This window comes from Drosophila bipectinata, chromosome 2R (assembly GCF_030179905.1).
Source record: "Drosophila bipectinata strain 14024-0381.07 chromosome 2R, DbipHiC1v2, whole genome shotgun sequence".
Taxonomy (NCBI): domain Eukaryota; kingdom Metazoa; phylum Arthropoda; class Insecta; order Diptera; family Drosophilidae; genus Drosophila; species Drosophila bipectinata.
This window is the reverse complement of record NC_091737.1, coordinates 24,311,528-24,330,740: the sequence shown is the minus strand read 5'-3', so window position 1 is coordinate 24,330,740 and position 19,213 is coordinate 24,311,528. Positions and strand designations below refer to the sequence as shown.

The following is a 19,213-nucleotide window of genomic DNA, read 5'->3' as shown; positions in this document are numbered from 1 at the left end:
ATTTTTGAAGGCATTTTTGAATGGTAGGCAGGGAAAGATACAACGGTAAGCAGATAGTTGGAAAAGGTTTAATTCACGTTAGGTAACGGAAAACTCAGTCGAGAGTAACTCAATCGGAAGGTAAATAAACTAAGACTAAAACTAGTAGTATATAGTAGAGATCATACCCCGTTAAAGATGTCCATCACTTCGTCCCACCACTAGAATTGTGAATAGAATAATTGCTGTGAGTTAATACATTTTACGCGATCTTATGATTGAATGTGTATCATGAGAGGTGACAGTGGTGCACGATTTTGGATGTGGGGCGTTATAATGACGGTGGTGGAGGATGGTAGGTGTATTAGGCCATTGCTTTTTATACTTTAAGGTGAGGTTTAGCTGCGAAAGCTTTGGTTCTATGAGGTTTCAGCGAATTAACATAATGTTGATGATTAGGACATCCTAGCAGTGATGAACAGTGTGACCAATCTATCTCTTTCAAGTTGCAAACACAGAATCGGTCACACTGGTGAAGTAGCGGGAGTATTGCTATGAGTCTGGGCACTTACCTCCTTCTTTTCCTTTTCGGAAACTGACGAATGACCGGTGGTGTAGTCCTCAATGCGACCTGGCTGATTTTTATACGAGTTCTGTGCTGATTTTATAGGATTTGGCATAGTACCATACAACCTGCAAGAGATCAAGCTTCAGTTAACCAGGGATCAGTAGGCCCAAGTAGCATTTACTGACTTCTCGTCCTGGTTGAGGTTTCGCACATTGACAGCCGAGGAGACGGACTGCACGCGGTGCGGATTCTGGGTGCGGTACCTCACCGTAGTCGAGTAGTCGGAGTCGTAGTTGGGTTCGGGCTCTGAGACGTAGCCGTTGCTCTTGTACGACGGACGGGCTGATTGGATAAAGAGAACTCATTAGACATGGTCGTTCAAGTCAGACAATTAGGCAGTTTATCAAGCTCTACTAATCGCAGTCATTACTTTGTTTGGTTGGTGTACTGGCGGGCATGATGTTAGGCTAGCGTTGTTTGCTTGTGTGTTATTGTTTGGCGGTGGGTTGTGGGTGGGTTAGGCCTTAAAGTAGGTTAGTCTTGAAATTTAGTAGAAGCTGCCGAATTGTCAATGGGCTAGACGCGGGAACATGATAAAGACCGGATGTAGAATCAAATAATACAGCATGCATGGAATAAAATAAAACCCAATCAACAGTGTTGCACTCTATTTTTTAGAGATTCCAACACTCTACTCTATCTATATGTACAGGCGAAAGCGAGGAGGTACAGGATGGAGACTACGGGGTATAGCATAGTTATAAGATCAAAGAATCACCTCTGGGACACTTGTAGCGAATCACGAAATCATCTTGGGGTGAAAGCGAATGGAAATGTGAGAAACGAGAGTTTGTTTTTGAGAAAAGACCAAAATAATAAGCAGGATATCAGACTGAAGCATTAAAGGGTTTGTGGGGAATGAGGTGGGATGTTGGGATGGGTGTTCTGGGGAGTTCGTAATGCTTCAGACCGATGGGTGAGAGTGGGAGACATTTACCGCCGTTCTTCTGCTTGTGGATGGTCTGATACAGACGCTTGTACCATTCATGCTGATGAGGCTCCTGGACTTCCTGTTTTGTTGGATAAGGATAAGGACAGTACTCGTATCAAATCGTGGAAAAGAAGCCCCCTTTTAAAACCCCCTGAAGTAAAATGGAGTTTCCTTTACCGATCTGAGAATGATGGGCATTCCATCGTTGGTCACCGGACCGATGCCATCGTACTGCCTTCGCCCTAACTGTGCCATTTTCCGGGGACGATCGTTGCCCGTCTCCGGCTCGCTCAAATACTCGCTCTTCACTTTGTATACTGGAAACCGCAGATGAATTTTGGGTTAGTGCTTTGGGTAATCCTTGGGGGTTTGTTTTGGGTTTCGGGTTTCAGGGTTAAACAAATAGGGTTACACAGATCACGGCTACATTCAGTGTTGTGCCTCGACGTGAGCTCGCTTCACCTGGTCACTTGCCCTAACAAACATCGGCTATCGGCTATACTTACTGACTTCATTGGGCCTGTAGGCGGGACGACCTACGTCGGACGCCTGGCGCCGCACGAAGGGCCTCTGCAGTTCCGAATTGGAAGCGGAGCGTTCAAATGCTTTTCGGAAGGATAGACGAGAACCAATCGTAAGAGGAATAAAATAATAAATGGGAATCAGAGAAATAAGAGAATCAGAGAAAGAAGGATCAAGCCAACTGTGCGATACCCGATACTCAAAGATAGGACATAACAATTATTATTTTCAATAATTTTCCCCAAATATTGGGCACTTCTATAGAACCTGTTTGTTTCTTTGAGTTTTGGGTCGCGGGGTAAGTTAGAAGAATCTTGTAGAGATCTTTAGAGGATATAGTACTTCGAATCTTGTCGGAGACACTCCTACTAGGGGCTACAGGACCAAAGTGCAGGGAACAATCGGTTTCGGCGTAGTCCGAGTTGGAATTGACGGAGTTGAGGGACGGTGGTGCGGGCGGTGGTGGCGCCTCTCCGTTGGTGTAGGACCACGGTGGTGTCGTCGTTGTCTGCTGCTGCTGCTGCTGGTGTTGCAGGGCCGTATAGCGGCGTGGCAGGGTGGGGGACTCGAAGTGGACCGGACGGAACTCCTTCCGGCCGCTCAGCGCCGGCGACGGCTGCGGCGTCCACACGGGCTGTGCGGGTAGCGGCGGGGGTGGAGGCGTGGCCGAGGGGGCGCCCGATTGATTTAGTTCGTTGCTGGATCCGTAAGGTGTCCACACGCCTGTCGAAAGTTTCAAGGGATGAGACCATGTGGGATGTGGGCGGGTGTCGTTGATATTTCATTTATTTTCATACATATTTTTCTTATTTCGTTTTCGTGGTGGCATATGACATTTTCAGGGGCGCCGTGAGTTCAGAGATTGAGTTTCTAGCCGCGACATTTACACTTGTCAACAAATTTATGCCCAATGGGCGCCTCAATCTGCGGTCGCCGTTTCGATACATTCTCTTCGAAAATAGCGCTCGGCAGTCAACAAACCGACCGAAAGACAAATTGACAAACAAACATAGCGACGTAGAACAGCAATAATTAATACGACTGCGACCAAGGAAGCCGCCATTTGGCAGCCATTCAAAATTCGGCCAACACACACACTCACACACACATTCAGAGAGGTGGGGAGTGTGGGGAAAAGGCCCGGGATGAGTCATCGCATTTGGCGCATGTTTAGCATTCACAAAATACACAAATACAGACCAAGATAGACCAAGAGATATAATTTTATATTCCCGTACCGTTAAAGAACTAAACGAGGTGTGCTATTATAATTATCTGGACAGGAATACATTTATTAATGAGTTCTTATAAAAGAGGTACTGTGAGAAACTATATACCTTTTGAAAGGCCTTTTAAATCAAACCTAATTTGTATCTTTTTAGATCTAAAGCCCCACACTTTATAAAGATTATCTAGAGATGTTCTATTAACCCACTTTAAACCAAGAACACTCTCTTCAATTCTTATTCCTTGATGAATATAAATTGCTTCCTTAATTCCATAACTTGTCAAGTAACCCACCCAATCTCTGTGCAGGTTTTGCATTGGGTCTAGCCAAAATCTTTCATTCTACAGATTTATTTGCCACCTGTAAAAAAAACAAAAACCACAAACAAACACGTCGAGAAACAGATACAGATTCAGATACAGATACAGTCAGAGGTACACAGATACAGATAGATCTGCCCTAGGCGCACTGCCTTCGAGACATTGACACGTATTCGGACGAGGAGCAGCGGTCTTGCCTCTGATTTCGCCAGCGGTTGGCTTTCCTTCAGTGGCGGGTTAGAGGTGGGGTGCTGGGTTAGCAGGGGGGACAGTGGGGGTGGTGATGCTGGTCTCTCGTATGTGGGCGCGCTGACGTCTTTATTCAATCAGCACTTAATTGAATTATACAATCGAATCAAAAGGAGACTTCTCCTTGCAAAAGTCAATCAAAATCGCGCACACACAGATGGACATCCTCTGAGTCACACGCGCTAATCGCTTTCTATTTATCTGATGGATTTACCTAGCAGATGCACTCGGATCAGATACAGATCAGATACAGATACCGATACGGATACGGATACAGATACGGATAACGATTTGGAGAGCGTTTCGCTGATTGAGTTGCTGACTCCGCGCACGGCTCGAGGCGAACTAAATTTTGCGTGACTCGCCACCGTCGAGCAAAGCCCAGGAATGGGGATGGATTCCGAATCGGATTCAGATTCGGAACGGGAATGGGTATGGGTATGGGTAATGGGCAGGGGAGAAACAAAAGGCCAAATCACAAGCAACCGGCTAGCGAACACACCCATCTAGTTGGCTGCTCCTCCTTCAGTCAGCCAGCCAGCCAGCCAGCTAGTCCGTGTGTGTCCCCCCTTCGCGAATAGAAGATCAATTACTCGGCGGGCACTCAAATGTGGGAGCAGTAACAGTAGTGCTCGATCAACCGGAGCAACGAGGGGTACCACGAATAGATCGAGGGATCTTCGTTTTCACCCCGGAACGCCAATTATGCGTGCAATGCGAAATGGAACGGAAATGGAAATGTGTGCGCCGGAGTACAGTGAACCAGCATTTAAACAACAATAAAAAGTCACCCGAAAACAACTGAACAAAACAAAATAAAGCCCAACTCTTCTTGGCAAAGCCAAATCCACAAAACAAAAACAGGCCAAAAACACACACAAAAGCCAAACAAAACACAAAAGCCAATTCGATTTGTTTGGTTTGGCTTGACTTGGCTTGGCACTTCCGGTGGCCACTGCCACTGCTGCTGACTTTAGAACAAATCAAACGGAAAATTCGAAAATTCGCTTGGATAAAAAATGTTAATAGTGGCACTTGAGTGCGACACTGCCATAGATACTACTTATACTACTACCAATACTACTGCGGTGACTACCCAGAGACACACCCGCAAAAGGAGTGTCCGCAGTCGAGCAGCAGAAGCCGCATTTCGAATTTCGTTCCTCAGAGCGATTCATTTTCAAATTTATCGATTTGCGAACAAGAAAATTCTGAAAAAAGCAAACTATACACATTAAGAAACTTAGAATTACATAGTATATTACATTATATTATAGAAATATATATAGTACTGTATACTATGTATATTATATTATATCACTTAAAATGGCTTTTTCTAGGAAGATTTCTATTAAGGTACCATGCGTACAAACAGAATTCTAGTATTACTAGACCCTATCGTAGTTCTTTCTATAGAAATTTTACTTTTAAAACTCATTAAGCTTTACACATTTCTTTCTGTGTAATTGGAAGAGCTCTAACCTGCAATGAGGGAACCATTTAATTTTAACTCGGGATAGTTTTTAAAATGTTTTTCCAATAGCGGAACCAATAGCTCATTGCGGCCTTGTAAAATTCACACAAAAATAGGTGTGTGTAGTTGTGTTCAAGGGGAAAGTGTGTGTGGAGAAAGGGGAAAGCGGCCCATCAGAGTAACCTGTCGCCGATTGGGAACGGGAGTTCGGATGCGGACTCCGGAGTTCCGACCTGTCAATGGGAAATGGGAATGAAAATGGGTGCGCCCCAACTCTGGCAAATTAAGAGCATTTCCTGAGCTGATTTATGGGGAATTTGGGGGGAGTTCGTAGGTGCTTTGGGGAGTGGGAGACTTATCCAGTTGGGGTTATTTATGGAGTGCAGCATACTTGTGGTTCAACCGGAACTGATTGGAACTTTCATAGATGGAAGGCATCGGATGAAAGGGATCTCATTTATGTTGTTTAGAAAGCTAGTTAGGGCCATTAAAAAAATATATTTACTTAGTCTTAGTACCTAAATACCCAACCCACACAAAACAACATCATCTTCAAAGTAAAATTTTCTTTGATTTCCACCTGTAATAAATTCCCCAGTATTTATATCCCATTCTTCATCTAGCAGTGGATCCATGTTGATGCCAAATTCTTATCCAATCGCTATTATTAAGATCGCTGCTCAACAGATTGATAATCCCAATGGCAACGTCATGAAGCAAAATTAAATCGCTATTCCGAGGGAATCTGTTCGTTCAAGTTCAACTGAATTTATACCTAACTATAAATTATTTTCACTCACTAAAAGTCTTCAAATTTATATTTTCCATTCTTTGGCATGAGCGAAAAAAACGCTGAATTTCTGAAATAGAAACAACAAAAAACCGAAACACGGAGGAAGGAAATTTTAAAAATAACAACATACAAATTAATGCTCTAAATAAACAAGATGAAAATCGAAAAGCCCAGAGCATAGATAATACCATCAGATGACGCCAATCAAGGAACAAAGTTTTGATGGATTTGCCCACGCCCCCGTCAGTCCTGAAGGGGGTTTATGGCCAAGAGATTCTAGTGAATGGAAAGTCTTGGACTTTGGCAGGAGAACTAGCATGAAAGATCAAATGGATCGTGATGGCGACATGGTAGAGTACCCCGTGTTGATTTTATTTAGCTGGCATTTTAATGGGATACTGTAAAGGCGGCATCCGTGTGGGCGGCTAAAACAACAACGGCTGCTGGACGGAGAACAACAATTGGGAACATTGCAAATATTGTAATAAATAATTCGTATATTCTCGCTGTAGAATTTTACGTCATACTGTATATTTAGAGCAGTGGCGCACCTCATTTTCCAGTTTTGGATTTTCCAAAAAGAAAAAGAGCACCCATCTCCTAAATCATGTGGAAACTTTTCTTTGGACGATGTGTGTGTGTGTGCACAATTAACAGGGAACTAATGTGAAATATTTAAAATAAACAATCGCCAATCTGCCAAAAACCGAATCAAGTTCAGTCTGCAAACGAGCCAACACCAAAAAAACGATGATCTATAAATATGAGCAATAAATTTGGAAACGGCCAAGTCGAAAGGTGGAAAGTTGACGGTTGTCGGATGTCGGGGGAAAAAAAGGTGCTGAAAGTTTCACTCATTCAACCTTATGCGATTCGTCAGGCTGCGACGAATCATCAAAAGACAGCCTCCTGAAAACGTCATGTTTGCCATTTGTCACACTTGTGACGGATGGGTGCATCCGTTGGATACACTTCCATTTACCTGAGCCTGGGGGCGCGCGCGCCTTGAATTTCGGTGCAAAAGTCGTAGCATTGCCGCCCGTGTTCTGTGTGTGCTCTGAAAAAATCAGAGATTTGCATTTGATTTGCAAAATTTTAGACTTGTTTGAGAATTATATTCTGGAATGCACTGAAGTTCACTTGATTTCGAATGCAATGGCGGTTTGCATCTTTTGTATATCATTCACATGGCATCCGCCAACAAGAAACACACAAAAACACAAAATTTTCGAATACAAAACACTCAACTAACCCTGCCCCATATTTTGCTGTGGAAATATTAGCGCCGACTTCGTTTTTTTTCAGATTTTTTCTAATTTCTAATTTCCGACTTTGGACTATTTTCTCGATTTTCCTTTTCGCTTTTCTCGCCTGCTGACGCGCCTTGGCGTTGCTCGCACGACTTTAACACGACGACGACTACGAAACGGTTTTCATTTTCGGGCAGGTTGCTTGGATTTTGCTTCTCGTCGCGCCTTATAGACTCTAGAGATCCAAAAAAAATCTGAAATCCCAGCCGAAAGTTCTCAGCGTCGAGACAACAAATTTGTTGAACGTTCTCCTACTCACAATCAGATGAAAAATTCGAATATGTACGTATTTCGGCCAGCTAGTATAAACAACAGGTTCTTTTTTTTTCGTGTGGAAAATGCTTTCGTAAACAGAGACCCGAGAGGAAGCCCTGAGAGTGCCAGCAGAGAGTGGTGCGATCGTAAGGGAGTGAAAAGCGGAGAACTTTGACTCAAGTGGGTCATAAATTTTGTACACAATGCAGACCAACATAAATACATTTGAGAAAATAGCGATACAAGCAAGTGACCAAGTAGAAGCCTTCACGTCGTATACGTAATTTGCTGAAACATAAAACAGAACAAGTGCTGCCTACTTTCAGGCGGCCCATTGAAATGCGTTATGTACAAAGTGGGCGGACTAAAAATAAACTTAACATAATTAGACGAGCACACATTGGACTTAATCTGATTTTAAGCAAATTTTAACAACTCTTTTTAAATGGATCTTTATCGTAATTATTTCATGATCAAAACCATCACCAATCGTGATCGAATTGACCTCGAGACGTATCCGATTGGTCTATGATCTGAGGGGTTATCTGGGTTAGACAATTAGAGACACAAGGCGACACACAAGGAATGGGGAGGTTGGGGATATGGGGGTTTCTGACACACCATTGGCGTAGAGAAAGCCCTTGGCCAGCTGCAGTTCGCTGTCGATCTCCTTGAGCAGATCGCTCTCGGACCAGCTGCGTCGCTGGCGCTGCTGCTGCAGCTGCTGGGCGTTGAGCAGGAATCGCGTCTGCTTGGGTGGGCGTGGTCGCAGCCGGACACCCATGGCCCCGGGGGTTGCTGGCTCGGATGAAGTTCCTCTGTCTGAACGATAGCATGCGGTTAGAATTTCACTTTTCCAGCCTCCTTAGCCTGTGGACCCCATTTTTTCGCGTTTTCCATGCATATAACATACACAGAGAGAAACATTAGGCGATTTAGAGACATGTTAGGTGGAATTTTCGAAACAAATATTAAGCCTTTTGTTCAATATTTTTAGAATTCTTCACTTTTTTCATAAACAGTCTTTCGAAACTCGGTGGGTAACTTCTAAAAATCTCTTCTAATAAAAGCATAGAAAGCTAGAACTTATAAGATGACACATATAGATAGTAAAGCCAAGAATTGACTTCAAGTCGATTACGATCTTATTCTCTGTGTAGACATTCTAGCTCAATTGCCCCCGATTTCGTAATTCCCATTTAAACAAACGAACCGTCTGTCGGACTGCACTTTGTGTCCATGCAATTGAATGGAATTAATTTAAAATTTCCGCTTAATCGCAATTTCGCTTCTGCCCAGCGAGTCACTCGACTTTGTCTTTACTTTTCTTGATTGCGATTCTTAAGCGGCAGATAAGCCGATGGATCTCTGGGGTGCAACTGGGATGGGTGGAGAACGAGGCGCACTCGGGCTAAGCCGATTTACAAAGATGGCTCGAGGAAAAGCTAAAGCCAAGCGGTAGCATTGCCTTCTTAAAGTCAGAATAATGAGATATTGACGTTAGGTACTGAATGGGTGGCTTTGTTTGGTTTTAATATTAAGAAATGGGGGTCATAAAAAGGTAATTCAAAGCCATTATTTGTTTGATTTAAGTGGATTAAAGGTTTTTATTTAAATATTTAAAGATCTACATAGTTTAGCGCCCCCACTTCCCATTATTATTTCATACCTCCCATCAATATCTTTACATTATATACACTATATATACGGATTAGTTTATATTCTCAAGCAGCTTATAGTCTCTCTCTTTAAGGACACATCACAAAACTAAAAGGAAACATCATGCAGAATATACAATGAATGCAACGAATATATAGGTACATATTCTCGAATCAAATAAACAACTTTTGGTTAATGAAATAATTTCGTTTATTAAACATTAAACAACACTAAGATATATAATTTTCGTTTCTTTTTTTGGTTTTATTTCTAATATTATTAATTTCAATGTTTTCAAACATTTAACAAAGTTTCACAAACGCAATTTCGACAAAATCTCTAAGTTTTATTTCAATATTTATAATGAGCATATTGGGGTTTTGGGGCGTGGGGTTTAGGGGGTGGCTGCATGCAGCTGACTTTGTTTTTTAGGGGGGGGGGGCATTGGTATTTAAAGCATTCGGTTTGTGGTTCAGCTGTCGATTCAAAGGATTTCTCTTGTTTTCTAGAATGTGTTCGAGGCGGAGTGCTCAAAGTTTCGCCAGTACTTGTCGAATTCTTCGAAGATTTTCGATCGGAAGGGCGAGCCGGCGAAGAAATCTTCCCAATGGCCGCCGAATTTGCTGGCTCTGGAGCCGGAGCTGGAGGAGCTCTCCTGGCTCTCCTGTCTATCTATATGGTGGATCGTGCTGCTCCTGTCTGTGGTTTCTGTGGCCTCGTCTGTATTTGAGTAGGAGTAGGAGTATATCGCGCACAATGAGTAGACGAAACGAAATACAAAGAGAGAGAGATAGAGAATTGACTAAAGAAAGAGACAGAAAGTTTGGACAACACCAAGTAGCTACTGTGTGGATATGGTGGGTATGGTGTGTGGGAGTGCGGGTGGGTGAGATGGGCCGACACCGATGTACAGAAAGGCAAACAAAATATTTTCAACTTGATAATAACAAATCGAATATTTCGGATATATACAAATATTCTCGTTTGAGATGCTTCTCTTTTGGATAAACTCAAATGGATCAAGTTGGAAATCGGGGGTGAGTGGGTGAATGAACTAACTGAACTTGTTCCAGGCGGTCAGCAAGGACAGACCCACCAGCAAGGCGGTGCCCAAGATCCCGCCGGCGGTACTGGATGAATTCGATTCGGGGGGTGGTACTGGGAGTGCATTGGCTGCTGGAGAGGATGGGGTACTGGGTGTGGGAGTGGGCGTGGGATACATGGGGGTAGAGGAACCTTTTGCCGTTGGTGAACCACAACCGGAATCGGAATCAAGTGGAGATGAGCAGTTGCTGTTAGTTAGTTCCAAAGGGATGTTATGACTCACGAGCCGCGCCGTTTGCGAGCGTTCGCGATACTGGCGAGGACGCGGCTTTCCCCCGGATAACTGACCGGGAAACTCACCCTGCACGGACGGCGGTAGCCGGGACACCTTGTAGGTCTTCACGATGCTGGTCTTCTTGCTGGCACTGCTGTGCGAGTTGTCCGTGGCCTCCTCGTGCCGCTCCTGCTGTTCATGTCGCTCCATCTGGCCGCCATCGGGCAGTTGCTCGCTGGTGGAGAACTTGGCGAACTCCCGCAGGTGCCGTGGCAGCTGGCGCAGATTGGCCTCGGCCTGGCCCTCGAGGATGCGTACCGGTGGCGCCTCCACATCCGACTCGCCCTGCGACTGATTGGCGTTCGGCTGGGGCTGCGACTCGGCTCCACTCTCCCAGTCACTGTCCGCCGGCATGGACAGCTTGTGCCGCCGCTCCTTGACCCGGTCCAGGAACTCATCGCTGATGGTTCCCCTCTCGGCAGTTGCGTGTTCCGCTTCGTCCTCGATCTTGGAGATGCGTATTATCTTGTTGTGGCGGCGCTCCTCCCGCTCGGCCACCTTGTTCATCCACTCCTCGGCCATCTGCTGGCGGAAGACCTCGTCCTCGCTGAGGGTGGGAAGCTTGGCAGCCGGCCGGTAGCTCTCCCTGCGCTGGGGGGCGGGCAGTACGGGCGCTCTCTGCATTTCCTCCATTAGGCGACGCCGCTCGTGCTGCAGTCGCTCCACCTCCAGCTTCAGTTCCTCTTCCTTGGAGAGTATGTACTTCAGCTGCTGTTCGTGGAGCTCCCTAGGCAGTGAGGCTCTTCGCTGCTGGCGATCGTAGGCGGGTGGTGGTTGCAGCGGTAATGGTGGAGCGGCCACTGCGCCCGGAGCAGGACTCACCCCCCTCCTGGAGGTGGTGCTGATATATCGCGGATTGGGATCCCGTTCGATCATCGAGTAGCAGCTGCCGTAGTGCGGACGCGGCTGTTGCTGCACCTGGTTCAGCATGGGGGCATGGGTCCTGCGGCCCCCGTAGGCGTTGAAGCTATCGAAGCTATACTGGCTGGAGCTGCTCAGGTCGTTGGTGCTGGCCGACAGTCTGGGAGCCCGAATACCGTGTGAGGCCCTTGGGTTCTGGCGCTGATAGCAGATCTCCACCTCCCGGGCAAAGGGTCGGGCAATGTTCTCCGAATAGCCCAAGTCACTGGCATACCTGGCCCAGTCGTCGGTCTGGCTGTTTCCGTAGTTACCTACTGTAGTGTGTGGCCGGGGCGGTGGCTCGTTCAAGTTGCACAGAGACTCGGCTCGCCGGGATCGGGACTCCAGTTCGATGGGTATTTCATGGACATGGGGTGGAGTGGCCTCCAACTGACGGGGCACCGAGGACATGCGCTCCTGCCGGGATTTGGCCGAGCGTTCGATCTCCCGCTCCAGCTCCTGCATGTGGGCATGGCGCCGCTGCTGCAGCTCCTCCAGCTTCTGTTGGCCTGTGCTCGCGGGCCGGGTCAGCCCACTGAGATCGTAGAGGGACGCGGACTTCTCCCGCCTCTCCCGCGTGGACTGCAGCTCGGCGTGCATCTGCTGCGAAAGTCTGTCAAAGTCCTTGAACACGCGGTCGTGATCCAAGCCATTCTGTTGCTGCTGCTGCTGCTGCTGATGATCTCCTCCAATGGCATCCACGGCGGCCTTGGCACGCTGCCGAAATTCCTCGTACGTACCGTTGCTGGCGCTGTTCTCTTTCTCTGGCTGGCTATTTTTGGGCTTGTTGTCTCCATCAATGAAAGTGCCACCGTTTAATTTCGTTGCTGACATAATTGGAGGCGGGGGAACGGGCGGTGCCGGGGGCTGTGGCTGCTGCTGCCCATCTTTGGGCGGGTCCCCCTGCTCCTTCTTCTCGTGGCTGGAAGTACTCACATCGTACACCACCTGACCGTTCTCGGTGCGCTTCTTGGACTCGTAGCTGCTGGTCTCGATGTTGGAGTATCGCTTCTGGGACTGAGTCGCCAACGGTACATGGCTGGGGAACTCGATGTTGGAGAACCGCTTGCGCTGCTCCTCGAAGATGTCGCCGCTCTTGGGACGGTGGGGGAACATTCTGGCCAGTTCGCTTTCCATGCTTTCCAGCGTGGGAAATTTACCGGTGCCGGTGGTGCTGGTGCTGCTGCTGCTGCTGCTGCTGGTCATGGTGGTGCTGCTGCTCTGGCGGTGCTCTGCCGACTGCTGCTGCTCGTAAAGATCAGCTGCTCGCCTTGGTTTATTTTCAAGCGATGACGATTCACTTGCTTCTATCTTCTGCTTTTGCTCGCTTGCGTCATCTCTTTTCGCGTTTGGATGAGTATTAGCATTTGCCTTGGCCGCCGTTTCGGCGCTCTTCACGGGCACCGGCGGCGGGGGCACCGGGGGCGGTGACTTGCTGGGCGACAGGCTCTTGCGCAATTCCCGCATCATGGCCGCAGTCTTGAGCATCTCGCTCTGCTGCTGTTGCTGCTTCTCCTGCTGCTGCTTCTCCTCCTGCTCCAGCACCTGCGCCTTGCTCAGCTCATGGTAGCCCCGGCGCTCCACGAACTTCTGATGGGCGTCCAACAGCTGATCGGGCTGGGTCTCCCCATCGAGTAGTTGCCTCTGGCCCGGCGACAGGCACACCAGCAGCTGGGGATCCGACTGGGTGGGCAGGCCGAGCCAGGCGGACGAGGACTTGCCTTCGCCGGCATTTAGTTCCAGCTCCTTGATGTGCGGCAGCTGGGGCATGGGGTACGGCATGTTGGCCTGCGACTTGCTGGCTATGTTCTGGGCCACGCTGGCCAGCTCCTCTAGCACCTGCTCGCCATAGGGCATGGAGGCCAGGGTCTCGGTGCACAGCAGACGCAGCTTCTTGATGGCATCCGAGTCCGAATCTGCAACTGAAAGCTCGGGCTCTGAATTGGGTGCAGCGATGGTGGATTCTGGGGTGGGTGGAGGTGTGGGTGTGGGTTCGGGCACGGAAACAGGAACTGGAGGTGGTGCTAGTGCTACTGGCGGGGCTGGCTTTTGCCTCAGGGGCGGTGTGGGTGGCTGCGTGCTCGGAAGCGGGGGACTGGCCAGGTTGATGGCCGTGCACTGGCTGTGGGTGGTACTGTCCGAGCAGTGCGAGTCGTTCGACTCCTGCCGTTTCAGATTGGCGAAGCTGGTGGTATCTAGGCTTAGGGGTACTATGTGGGTGTTGCTATAAAGCTGATGGCCCACGGGGGGCGGGGGTACGGGCGGTGGCGACGGCGATCGCGGCGTACCGGTCACTTCCTCTTGTTCGCGTCGCGTCATCTCGATCAACTCGCGCACTTTGTCCATATTGCGAACGAACTCCTCGCGCGTGGCCGCCAGCGGAGACGCTGCCCCGAAACTGGCCGACAACGATCCGTTAGAAACATTTGTATCTTTTGCCAATGGTTCTCTTGCCGACGGCGTCGACGTCGACGTCGGTGGTGGCGTTGGCGCTAACGTTAGCTGAGAGCTGCCATTAACAGGTGTGCTCTCGCGGCTCTCCGGCACCTCTCTTTCCGTCTCCGTTTCCGTTTCCGCCTCCGTCTCGCTTCTCTCCGCCGTGGTGGTGCTTGTGCTGCTCATCTCGTCATCCGGCGGATTTATCAATCGGCTGGCATCCGTATCCAGGTCCACCAGGGCCCTCTCTGCCAGAGCGGCCGCCTGCTCCAGCTCGAGCTCCATAAGATCGGAGACACTGCTGGAGGCCGACGAGCTGAGGTATACAAGCTCAGCGTCCTCGGACTGGGGCGACAGGGTGCTCTGCAGGCGAGTGCAGCTCTCCAAATCCAGGGACTGATCCAAAAACTTGGTCTCCAGCTTCAGAGGAGTGGGTGCCTCTTCCCGGCGCTTGTGCCGCCTGCTGAAGTCCAGCTGACTCTTCGGGAAATTCTCGTTCAGCTTGGGGGTACGATTGTTGGCGGCGGAGGAGGAGTTGGAGGAGGAGCTCTTATAACTGGGCGTCTCACCGTTCTCCTCCAGGATGCTGTCCAGGTAGCGCGGATTCAGCAGCTGCGGCAAGAAGTGCGATTCCAGGGCGTTTCGCTTCTGGGCGCGCTTCTGACGCAGCTGCTCCTTCTGCTCCACACGGCTGCTGCTGGACGGCTGTTCTGGCGGAGATAGCTCCTGCTGACCAGCTCCTCCGGCCGACCCCGATCCCTCGGTTTCCGAGTCAGCTTCGCAGACCAGAGGCGATAGCGTGACATTGAACTCTCCCGAACTGCAATCGCTGTTCAGTTCCAGTTCCTGGATCTGCACATCCCGAGAGAAGCGCGCGAACTGCCCTCCACTTCCACTAGTCACATTCTTAGGCGACTCCACCAGGTAGCGTGGCGGTGGGGAGAGGGTGCCAGCCAATGAGCTTCCGGAAGTACTGCTGATTTCCTCAATTGTGGGTTTACCCTTCCGTTCTCGCTCTTCTTCGTCGGTTTCTAGGCGGATTTTGTGAATAATCACCTTGGAGGTGCGTTGCTGGGGAGGTGACTGTAGGATTGGATGAGCTTGTACCTCTGGGATGCTGGTGGGAGGTTTCTCTGCTAGCAGGGGTAAAGGTTCCTGCTCCTGAGGTTGCTCTTCTTCAACTTTGGTTACTTCTTGGGAAGGTTTTGGCTCTACAGCTTGTGCGATGTCTTGTAGCTCTTGTGCTTTCTCCACCAGGTCTTCCAGCTCCTTATTGAGCTTCTCGGAGATGGTAGTCACCTGAGTCACTACTTCATCCTTGACAGCTTCACTTGCTGGCTGGATAGTTTCCTCTTCCAACTCATCCTCTTTCAAGGCCTCTTGTTCCACTTTTATTTCCACAACTTTGGGTTGGTCTGCTGGAACTTTAGAGTTGTCCACCTCATCCTCTGCTGGTTCCACTTTTATTTCCAAAACTTTGGGTTGGTCTCCTGGAACTTCAGATTTGTCCTGCTGTTCCTCCTCTGGTTCCACTTTTACTGCCACAACCTTGGCTTCTGGCTGTGGAACCTCGGCTTTGTCCACCAGATCCTCCTCTTTGACAATCCGGTGCACTATGACCTTGGCCTGACGGGGACTTCCCGGCGGCCTTCGTATGATTGTGGGTCCAGGTCGCACCTGCTCCTCCACCTGCTTGCCAGCCTTATCCTTCTGATGTTTCGAGTTTTTGGCACCCATTTCTGATGAGTTTTCTATATCTTGTTCTATATCACCTTCTTCTTGATGTTGGGGGGTATTCGTCACTTTCGGTTCGGAAATAATAGAACTTTCGGCGTTGCTGTTGTCGTTCTGAGGTGGCCCATTTGAAACGCTGCCAGAATTTCCATTATCATCTATGGAAGAAGACGAGGATGATGCTACTGCAATCCCTGGCTGCCTGGCCTCTACCGACTGCTCCTCCGGCTGAACCTCTTCGGCCTGAGTTTGATTTTGATTTGGATGTGGATTTTGATTTCGATTGCGTTTGTTGCGATTTCGATTGCGGTTGCGATTCCGGTTATTGGGCATCGTCTACGTCACTGTCCCTCACTGAATCTGACTAATGCAGTGCTGTGTGTGCGTTGTGTGGGAGTGTTGTACGTTGTGTGTGCGCCTCGTGTTGTGTTTGTTAGCTGTTGCTCTTTCCTAATCAGCAAGAATCTACAACTAAAATGTATTTCGTTTTCGTTTGTGTGTCGTTTAATTTCTTGTTTCTTAAAGCCCACTGTGTGTGTCACTCGTCGCCAGAAACTCAACCAGAACTGAACCGCCGGGCCGGGCCGGCATTCAGCTCACGACGACAGCCGGCAAACAGTAGACAACAAAAATACAGAAATCGGACAAAAAATAAACTACTGAACAGAACCGCAGCAAAAAAGAGCACTACGAGCGGAAAATAATATAAAAAGTCAGCTCTGCCAACGTCAGCGCCGGCGCTGGCATCTCTGCCGTTCCGCCGCCGATCACCGCCCACCGCCCATCGAACGTCGGGTGGCGGACATCGCCGGGCACGCGTCCGAAAATCGTTAAGATGTCGCTCGGATATATACGTATCTAGATATATCCCCGAAATCGCGCTCTTTGTATCGAGTTTTCAGTTTTTGGCCAAATTAAATTGCGTTTTCAATGAACTTTTGTTCCCGATTCGATTAGAGTTCTGCCTTCTCTTCTGGCTATAAACTTAATTCCGATTTTTGTGATTTTCGTGGGGGGGACTGCGATTCCCGCTCCTCGCGGCTGTGCTGGCGACCGACGGACAAGGAATGGCCCATGGGCTTTCCACGATCTCAACCGGGAGCCAGTTCCCCTCACTCACACGCACACAGGCACCCACTCACCCAGACACTCTCGCATAAGGTTGGGCACCCAAATGCACGTATTTGAAAATATACACACCGACCAGCAACAAAAAACAAATCGGGAATTCATAATGATGCTGCCAGCCGCATTTCTCTCATTCTCGCTCTGATTCTGAGATCGGGGGAATATATAATTAGAGAGACTGAGATACGCCGAGAGAGAGAGCGAGAATCATGAGTGGGAGTGTCTGGGGGAAAAGTGCAAAACCATATTCGAAAGCAGGGTATTCCAAAGACATCAAGATCCCTCAATAGACCGTAAAAACAACAATATCCGAATACCCGTCTTCTAGGTCAATGCAATTTCCGAAAGCCAAACAAAACCATAAAATCATATGAAAGGAATAAAACTCAAAAAGCGTATATGTATATTTTTGGCGCTACCATAAATATTAGAAAATGTTTTTGGAACACGTTTATAATTTGTTTGGCTCCGCGGTGGAATTTACGCAGAAGGCACACAAATTATATATTCTTTTTTAAACGCTCGGAAAATATCATTTGAAAAATATCGCAGCGACATTTTTCGGTTTTCAAAAAGGCTTATATTTCAGTTGATAAATGTTTGGGGAGTGGCGGAAAAAATAAATAACTTGGAGGTCAAATCAAATCAGAGAAATGTTAGTTTGAAATTAAGTGGTCATTTGGATGTGATTATCTCATTCGGAAAAATTCGGGGAATCTTGGAAAAAGTCGGGAGCAATATGCCCAAATAGACCGTATACAGGGCATTGAGGAAGAGAACTCAATACGGAAATAGTTTGCCACAGATCGAGTTTTTCTATATTCGCTCTGCCTTGTGTGTGAGTATCTGATGGTGAGTCTGCGGCCCGGCTATGTGTATCTTCTACAAAACAACTTATGGCATTTTCAAGATATTTTTCGTGCGTAATTTCTTTTGATTTTTGTGGTCACAAGTCTCTGTTTCGCTCTACTCTTGAATAATTGAAGCTGAACGCGTATCCACGCGTATATACTATATATATAGCACTCGCCCATGTATCATCCCAGTGGGCCATGCGGTTAGTAGTATTCTGCTTTTATTTTTAAAGGTACTTAATGGATTTCAATTTCTCTTGTTGTGTCTCTGTCTGGCCCTTAAGACTCATCATCATCAGCAACTTCCTCCGGCCACAAGCAGAACCAGAGCCACCAGAGCCGATCCGAACTGAAGTAATTCTGTGTATATCTGTCAGGTGCCAGACAACCCAGACACGTGATGTGCATTTACTGAGGCTGGGCCTCTCTATTTCCCCGGGGATTATGCAATCCCCGGGTATTCTGCACACTGTGGACAGACTGCATAAACTCCTCAGACTGTAGACTGCCCCTGGGTGCCCAATTAGGAGCCATTCCAACGGTCACTTCCCCCCATCGCCGGAACATATATCACTTGTATGTTTATACTTAATGGGCTTCTGTTTCCGTTTGGGCCTCTTTGGGTTTGGGCCCGAAACCATTGACGCACACTGAAGTGTATTGGTGGCTACTATCTGGCCGCTATTCCTGGCTCTATAATATCAACAAAGGCACATAACAAAATCAATTTCTTCGATTTATTTGCTGTAGAACGAGCTCGTTCCAGTTATCTATTTCTGGGTTATCGCTGATAAATTTTGCATTTCTGATAAAGAACCGAATGCGAAATGCTTTTGATTTCTTGGAAAATGTTGTACAAAAGTATTTGTATCTCAAATGCTGACAAAGAATACCATTCATCCATGTTTTACAGAGAATTCTTTGAAATTAGATGAAAACTAAAGACCTCTTGGCTTAGATTCCTTTCACTTGCTCTTAGCCATCACTTTCTAGATCGGCTGAGGTCACTTGCATCTTTCTTTCTAAATTTGTTGGCTATGTTTGGGTTCAGGCTGCAGACACACTCTCCTCCATTCACTCGCCACTCACACTATTTGTCATTTCCTCGGGGGTCTTTCGAGTGATTTGTTGGTTTTGCACTTATGTTTAAAGCATTCTTCAGATACAGAATGAGGCACAGCAACAGATACAGATATATGTATCGTAATTAGCATAGATTTTTGAGTTTGCCGTCGTGTTTACGCTTTCGTTATTTATTTGGCCAGCTAGCAGCTCGCAGCTCGGAGCGTTCTGTTCTCCCATAACGAGCTGAGCACATGTCTGCTCCTCTCTGTTTTGTTGTTCTTATTGTTTGTTTGCTTTTTACACACAGTACACTCAAGGGGGCAGGAGGGTCGAGGGGTAACACAAACAATATGCTCAGTAAATTAATTTA

General features: G+C 47.8%; 1 protein-coding gene across 24 annotated transcripts in view; it reads right to left on the bottom strand.

Annotated features, from left to right (window-relative positions):
- CAP (Cbl-associated protein) overlaps positions 1–19,213 on the bottom strand; it is a 36,802-nt gene that overhangs the window by 10,758 nt on the left and 6,831 nt on the right. For 4 of the 24 annotated variants that reach the window (XM_043210383.2, XM_070278629.1, XM_043210384.2 and 1 more), the window contains exons 1-4: positions 10,753–16,873; positions 733–889; positions 552–672; positions 168–200 (exon numbers count right to left, since the gene is read on the bottom strand). In XM_043210383.2, coding sequence (XP_043066318.2) covers positions 168–200; positions 552–672; positions 733–889; positions 10,753–16,129 — 5,688 coding nt within the window. In that variant the 5' untranslated portion in view covers positions 16,130–16,873. Of the gene's footprint in view, positions 1–167; positions 201–551; positions 673–732; positions 890–977; positions 1,127–1,325; positions 1,359–1,544; positions 1,618–1,715; positions 1,856–2,044; positions 2,144–2,402; positions 2,784–4,071; positions 4,215–7,106; positions 7,182–7,376; positions 7,563–8,310; positions 8,512–9,784; positions 10,069–10,752; positions 17,501–19,213 lie in introns of those variants that run through there. The other 20 variants (XM_070278636.1, XM_017231613.3, XM_070278639.1 and 17 more) reach the window with 16 other exon arrangements.